Source organism: Cyprinus carpio, chromosome A1, assembly GCF_018340385.1.
Source record: "Cyprinus carpio isolate SPL01 chromosome A1, ASM1834038v1, whole genome shotgun sequence".
Classification (NCBI taxonomy): Eukaryota; Metazoa; Chordata; class Actinopteri; order Cypriniformes; family Cyprinidae; genus Cyprinus; species Cyprinus carpio.
The window spans coordinates 36307156-36314957 of NC_056572.1; the positions used below are offsets into that span (position 1 = coordinate 36307156).

The 7802-nt window shown below is 40.1% G+C and overlaps 1 protein-coding gene across 1 annotated transcript; it reads left to right on the forward strand.

Annotated features, from left to right (window-relative positions):
• Positions 1-612: 612 nt before the first annotated feature.
• On the forward strand, positions 613-7778 carry LOC109088071 (GTPase IMAP family member 9-like). The gene is made up of 3 exons (XM_042767446.1): positions 613-616; positions 2926-3006; positions 7129-7778. Exons 1-3 carry the CDS (start codon positions 613-615, stop codon positions 7776-7778), a joined length of 735 nt encoding a protein of 244 aa, XP_042623380.1.
• The last annotated feature ends 24 nt before the right edge of the window (positions 7779-7802 follow it).

Sequence of the window (7802 nt, forward strand, 5' to 3'; positions counted from 1 at the left end):
GTTTTGGAGGGCCGTGTAAACCTTGAGGAGAGAGAAGAAGGGACGACCGTAAATCGCAACAGGATCAGGAAGAGAAGCTCAATAAACTATAAGCTGAGAGGCAATATGGTACAGAGTAGAATATTGGATTACGCTAACTGCTGGAGAATGGGAGGTTTTAGGGCAGGAGATTGATGCACAAGATGTAACGCGTGTAGAGGGGGATGGTCAGAAGCGCGGAAGATGATAAGGTCTGTAAGGGGAGGACTGCTTAGGAGTAGGAGGGGCAGCAGAGGGTAAGAAATACTTGAATTAGCTGTTTTTTAACCACTTAAACTGGAAAGCAGTTTCACTGAGGTACAATGGTGAGAATATATTTTTTTCAATTAAATAATTAGTTAAATTTAAGAGTACAAGTTATTTTCATACACAGTGGTATTGATTTTGGAGGTTAATAATCTCTTAAAATCTAAGGTGTACGTGTTCAAGTGAGAGAAAAACCGTGATATCTGATCCACAGAACTGAGGGGCACAGGAAATGAGAGGGGGGGGGACGTATTGCACCAAATACGGCTGGATTGCCACCGCGGAGGGTAAACTGGAGAGAGAAGGTGCGTACATGGAGTATACGGAATGGGTGAGGAAATGGCGCGAGACTCTAGTCTTTACATTACGACACAATTAAAACCCATATAATACATCTTGAGACCTACTTACCTTAATCTGGGGTCCCCCCCCCCACCCCTTATTTAGTTATCAGCCTGACCAGGAGGAGTCCCCCCCCCCTTTTGAATAAGTATTCAGAAAATTGAAGCAACATTTTTTGGAACAGAACCATGAAAACCACAGAAAGACCAATCCCTGGAAAGTGATGTTTGTGTGGTTGGCGTTGATAAGGGGTTAGATTTTCCACTGTGCCAAACAACTGGGGGGCCTTTTAGATGTTGAGCTACATGGTAAGACGTCTCTTGTAAACGGACCGCGATCTGCATTTACAAGATACCACACACTAAGCTACAACAGACCACAAGACTCAGTTACCAAATGTCCTATTTTGTATGGCTTAATCCATTTGACACGTGCCCAATAATTGATTAATTTGTCACCGGCTCTAGCCATCATTTTCTATGATTGTTGCTGAAATAAAAAGAAGCGAGTTTATTACACATTGGTAACGTACACCTCACCTAACGCTGCAACTAGGCGAATAAAAAAATTCACAGATAAATTCACAGGAGATGTAGGGTTCTTGACCCTCCTTGTCCCTACATATGTTACCACTCTGAAGACAGACGACATTGATAACTAGTTTATTTTATAATGCCCTGTAAGAGTGTGGCAGCACATTGACTAGAACCAGAATGAGCTGCCATCAAAAGGATATCTGATTGGGTACGTATCAACACAAACAACACATCTTACATAAACATGAAAAACATGCGAAATTAGTCGTGACCACATTGGTTCAAACAGTGTGTGTTGGTACATTGGTTCTGTGGGGTAAGGTTATGAAAACCCGCGGTGTCCCTGGGCAAAGATGGGTGGTGGGGGGGTTGTAAGCACATTGTCAACGGAACGATTGGAGAAAAGTACCCACTATTGCAGGCAATCCCCGGAAAACAATGGGGGTCCCCCACCGCATGATACACAAACGGATTTAATTTACACTAGACGCGCATAGGGGGGCAGAAGCACATTCAAGGGTTCCCCAGCCTCTTACTGTCCCAGGGGTTGTGGGGAGACCTCCAATCAGTGAACCATGATAATGTCGACGCTGCACTCTGCTGGCGGCCTTGGCTGGTCCCCTGCTGTTGGTCTGGCCCCCGCGTGACGTTGTGTCAGTCCTTCAGTGACCCCCCAGGGAGGCAAACATGGGGGAGGCGCAGATAGGTGCAGATCTACTTCCCAGAGTGTACTGAAGCCACCAAAAGGTATGGACAGGGATTTGATTTTTGGTTAAAAGTTTGTTTGACTGGGGCGACCTGCTTGCTGGTACTCACTGGCCGGCAAAGGATTTTGGGTAGGTTTTACCTGTAGAGAAATATAGTAACTTTGTATTTTTACGATAAAGGCTGACTATTCCCACAAAGCATCCCTCAAAAAATGTTGATCAGCACTTTCTTATTGTGCTTTTGTATCCTGACAGCTGCAAATTCTTTGGTGGCTGGCGTTTCCCCTCTTCATTATAAAACAGGGGGGCCCCCCCGCGCTACAGATGGGAGAAAACCTGAAATTATCACACTTGGGAGAAAAAGAGCGTTGGCCCTTGCACAGCAACAGTTTTGAAAAACTGTAGTTATCCAAGTGTGGTGTTTTTAAGCACACCTGTGACAAAAAAGTAAATAAAGTCAATGGCCATGTACTGACTCAAAACTCCTGAAAATGGTTAAAGCATGTTTTGTTTGAAAAGCTACCAAGGTAAGTGGTGGCGGTCATCGTGAGAGCAGAAGGCGACATGCTTGCTGTTTTCTCTTGGTTGGAATAGCAGACAACCAAAGCCCACAAGACATCAGCCAGTTCCCCCAGATTGTGGGGTGGTGGTGAGCGAATTGGTCCCCCTGCCCAAAATGTTTTTTCTGAGTTATCCTGCTCTCGTTTGGTTTTCAAGGTTGTGGGTCCTCTGACTTTCAACAAGCATATCAAAAAATGTGATGGATGGAGCAAGCCTTTTATTGAAGTGATTGGACAGTGCTCTTATTACAGGGGCCTACAATCCTCTGACAGTGGAGAAAAAGAGCCGGGAGGTCAAGCACGTTTGGAACCAGTTCAGTGGTTTTAGTACGCCTTACAAAAGTAATAAATCAAGCATCTGTACTTGAAACTCTGTGTAAAGGTTTTTCAGGTTAGTGGTAGTTGCTCAGGAAGAGCAGCTTTACGATTGTTTTGGAGCAGACTTACAGCAGCAGTCAGATTGTCCTGCATGTGTTCTTGCTCTCTCGCTTCAAGGTTGTGTGGTTGAGAGAGAGCCGAATCATCAAGGTCTTTACCTCATCCTGTTGCTCAACGGGACCATCCCCGTTGAGAAAAGTGAGATTGTGTGAAAGCACAAAAAAAGGCGCAGCAAGAACTGTCTCAGCTGTGTTGAGATGATTAGTAAGAGGTGGGTTCACCATCTGGAAATACATGATGTTAGAACTGAAAAGTAGTTTGAAATGAAGCTTTGTTCATGGTTGTTGACTTGTCACATGTATGCATTTATTGATGCCAACATTTATACAGTCTTTTAATCATTGAGACATGTTTCTTGTTGTCAGTAATAAAAGATAAATATTTGGATCTATTCCATGTATTAATTGCCACATTGACTGAAAACTGATGTATTCACATCAAGCTGCATTAGTGTATATTCATGTATAGCTATGTAACACGACAGCATGAAAATACAGTTTGCTTCTTTTACTAAAATTGTAATTTAATGCCGAAAAAAAAATGTATATAGAAGTAGTGGTGGCCATTTATTATTATTATGCCAGGTAAGTGGTTGGGGTGCCGGCAAAAGAGCATTTTGCCAATGAATAATATGGGGGTTCAATGGTTAATTTCTTGAGTAATTAATACTTACATTTTTAGAGTATAAAATCAACAATCTTCTCCACAGGTGAGATCTTTCGAGCAGCGACTCAACGCTTTCGTTTGTGTTGATGTGCCCAGATATTGCCAGAGTCGCCTAGAGGAGAAAACTGTTACTGGACTATGTTGGAGTTAGTGCATGATCTGCTGAGCGTGTGAGGGTGGTAGTGCCCCTCCTGACCTCTTTATTCTAGATATTGCCAAAAACTTTTTACATTAAAAAGATCATGGTAAAAGCACCTGGGTTCGTATCTAACCAATAACAATCTAACGCCATTATTTCCAACAGTAAATTAAATAAAAATTTAACGTTTGTTTCATCATCGTATGACGATACTTATAACGCGAAAAAAAATTCACATAAAATAATTGAAAAAAAATATTCTAGAGAGCACGATTTTGGGCTCTAATTTTTAAAAAAATCAAGCATTAGTGGAGTTAAAAATATAAAAAACTTAAATTACCAGCAGCAATAGCTATACTACAATCTTCATTATCAAGATACAAATACATTCATTAAACCTTTCACTCATATGTTTTAAGTTTTTACGCCTTCGTTTCCTTAACTTCGTAGGTCAAGCATGATCAACATAGCGGATGATGATATCCAAATCGTGCATTAATGCTTCCCTACACAAATACGCATTCAGGCTGTAAGAGATATGTACTCTTTTTATCGCTCGTTAAATTAGTTCTTATTGAAATTAAGTGCCTAATTAAAGGGGTATGCGGTTTCGAAGGCAGCCCGACAAAAATCTCGTTTTTGACATCTACGCGTGGTTCTGTGTGATTTGGACAACTAAAGTTACGCCTCTTTCGTAGAAGTTACGCCCACTTCAAGTTACGCCCCTGTCTTGCAGTCTGCAGACAGACCCTTCTCCAAACAGCATATTGGTATAAATCGCCTACTGGGCCCCCTCTCCCTCAACGGGCCCTTGGAACCTTCACTGCTCATGTTGAGCTGCTTTCAGATCGCCACATTTAACAAATTCAGAATGTTTTTATTAGCTTTTTTTAATTTGTGTTTTGCTCTGTTTAATAATTCTGAATGGATCCATATATATTTATATACAGTCAGGTTCGGGCGAGTGTATAGTGGTCTGTTGGCATCTCTGTGTGATTCTGTTATGTTACAGAAAATGTTCTAAACACATGTAACATTTATTTTTTCCTCTCAGTTTTTGCTCTTGCACTGTATACATAAATTGTGAAATATGAAAATTAAAAAAAAATTATCTTGAAAAAAACAATCTTGCAGAAAATATATATTTATGAGAATCATCCTCAGATGTAATCTTGAACTTGGTAAAACAATTATCTTTATTTAAAATGTTTCAAGTATTAATATTTTTCTTTTTGTTATACTGGGAAAAATCATACTGGAATTTATTAAATATTCCACCACCCGAAACTGTTTAAAGATCATGTGTGCTATGATAAATAAGTGACTGAATTATTTACAGCTTTCTGAGAGGCCAAAATCAAGCAGAGAGAAAATGAGTGACAGAGGTGAGTACTTACAGTACTTCATATAGGCACAAATGATCTACTAATGATCAGTACATTACATATCAATTTATCATATATATTGCTTTCTCCATAGTACCTCTGTTTTTAGATGAAGGTGCCATTGATTCTTTTGGTAAGATTTACTCTGTCTGGTTCATTACTATGTTTTTGTAGTCTTTAGTATAAAATTATTCATTTGATTTTAATTCTGTCACCCAAATTAAGATTGTCAATGCCAGAAAATCGGCATCTGTCGTCATAGTAAATTAATTTAAAAATAATGAATATTGTTTTAAAAATATGTCATTCCCTAAGTTGATGTAATGTAAGACGACGGACACTAAATCAGCGTAGTGTTGTTAACTAAAGTTTTACAAGGTTAGCTTGGCTGAAGTTTAACTGTATCCATCTGTCACACCTAAAGTAGTTTTCGAAAGACAATCTTCTGCTGTGAGACGACGGACACTAAATCAGCCACACCGACATCACAGCTCAGAGGATCATGGGAGGACACAGCAATCCACAGAAGACAGAAGTATTTATTTCACATTTACATTCATTGATCTAGCAGACATACAGTGCCCTCCATAAGTATTGGAACAATAAAGACCAAATTGCTTTCTCTGCTGTGGAGTCAAGACATTTGCAAATATGATTTAAAGATGAAAATGCGACAAAACTACAGAATGTCTGTAGTTGAATATGAAGTTCTTTCTAATGAGTTTGGTGGCATTTTCTTGAATATTGGTAGCCAAGATGATTTTGTACCCTTCCGAATTCATCCTGCTACTGTCATCATACATTAAGTCATCATTAAAATGAAGAGGTGCTGTTCTAGAGCCATGCATGCCCATGCCATGACACCACCTCCACCAAGCTTTACAGATGAGGTTGTGTGCTTAGGATCATTTGCAGTTCCCTTTATTCTCTACACTTTTGCTTTCCAATCACTTAGATGAAGGTTAATCTTTGTCTCATCGGTCCATCAACTCAGTTCCAAAACTCTACTGACTCACATTTGTGAAGAATCTTGCCTTAAAATTTTTGGTGCTGATCAGAGGTTTGCATCTTGCTGTGTAGCTTCTGTAATTCTGTGTCAAATTCTCCTGCGGACAGTAGATGGACAGAGCATCACCCCAGCTTTCTGGAGGCTGTTGGTGATTTTACAGACATGTGTTTTAGGGTTCATTTTCACAGCTGTTATGATTCATCTGTCATCAACTACTGTTGTTTTTCTCAGCCGATCAGGTCGTCGTTGGTTGCTGATGTCGCCCATGCCCTCCAAACGCTTGATTTCGCCATGCCCTTTGTTTTTCCTATAGTTCTAATTGACTTCCTCTTTTCTTTTAGCATTCAAATTGCTTGCTCTTCTTTCAGAGTCAGCTTCCTCGTCTTCATCCTGGTTTGTGTGTGTAATCATCGAATCCAAGACTTAGAATGCAGAAGCAATGGATATAACTTATAAGGCACATTCCCTGCTTTTAATATCTGAAGAATGAATGCAACAGGACACAGCTGAACACTTAGAAAGACCTGTGAGGCAACTGTTCCAATACTCTAAAAAACATCAGACAGGGAGATGAAACTCTAAAAGTGCTGAGCTGGTAAAACATCTTTGTGTTGAATCACCCAATAATAAAACGTGACATTCTGTAGTTTTGTCTCATATTCATCTTTTAATCATATTTACAGATTTCTTGACTCCACAAGTGATAGTTTGCCCAAAAATGAAAATTATGTCTTCATTTACTCACCTTCCACTTGTGCAAACCTCTATGAGTTTATTTCTTCTGCTGAACACAAAATAATAGCAATATTTCGAAGAATTGATAACCAAACAGTTGATTGTACATTGACCTGCACTGTATTTTTGTCCACACTATGGGAGTCAACGGCTGCCGTCAACTGTTTGGTTACCATTATTCTTCAAAGATATCTTATTTTTTGTGGTTCGGAAAAAGTGGATGGTGAGTAAATGATGACATAATTTTCCTCTTTGGAAGAATCTAATTATTTTGAACACTGTTAAAAGGCTTTGTCTAATCCCAGACATTATCATGTGATTGACAGGATCGGTTCCATCTGAACTCAGGATTGTGCTGGTGGGTAAAACCGGATCAGGAAAGAGTTCAGCGGGAAACACCATCCTGGGCAGGGAGTATTTTATCAAGGCTGTTTCACCAGGATCAGTTACTGAGACCTGTGAGAGAGGAGAAGCACAGATTGGTGAGCGGATCATCTCAGTCATCGACACTCCAGGCCTGTTTGATACACGAATGTCAGAAGGGAAAATGAAGGGTGAGATAGAGAGGTCTGTCTACATGTCTGCTCCTGGTCCTCATGCGTTTCTGCTGGTCATCAGACTGGACACCAGATTCACAGACGAGGAGAATAACACGGAGAGATGGATTCGTAAGAACATTGGAGAAGATGCTTTATGTCACACCATCATTCTGTTCACTCACGCTGATGATCTGAGTGGGAAAACATTAGATGAGTATATCAGAGAGAGAAGCTTTCTTCAGTCACTGGTTCACGGCTGCGGTGGCAGATTTCACTCATTCAACAATCAGGATAGAGACGTTCACAATCAGGTCTCAGAGCTGCTGGAGAAGATCGAAAACATCACAGAGAGAAACCTGTGGGAGTACTACACAAATGAGATGTTTAAAAAAATGAAAAACAAAAAGACCTTTAATGAAAAATTAGAGAAAACCTAAATAAAGTCACAGCAGGAGCTGTAC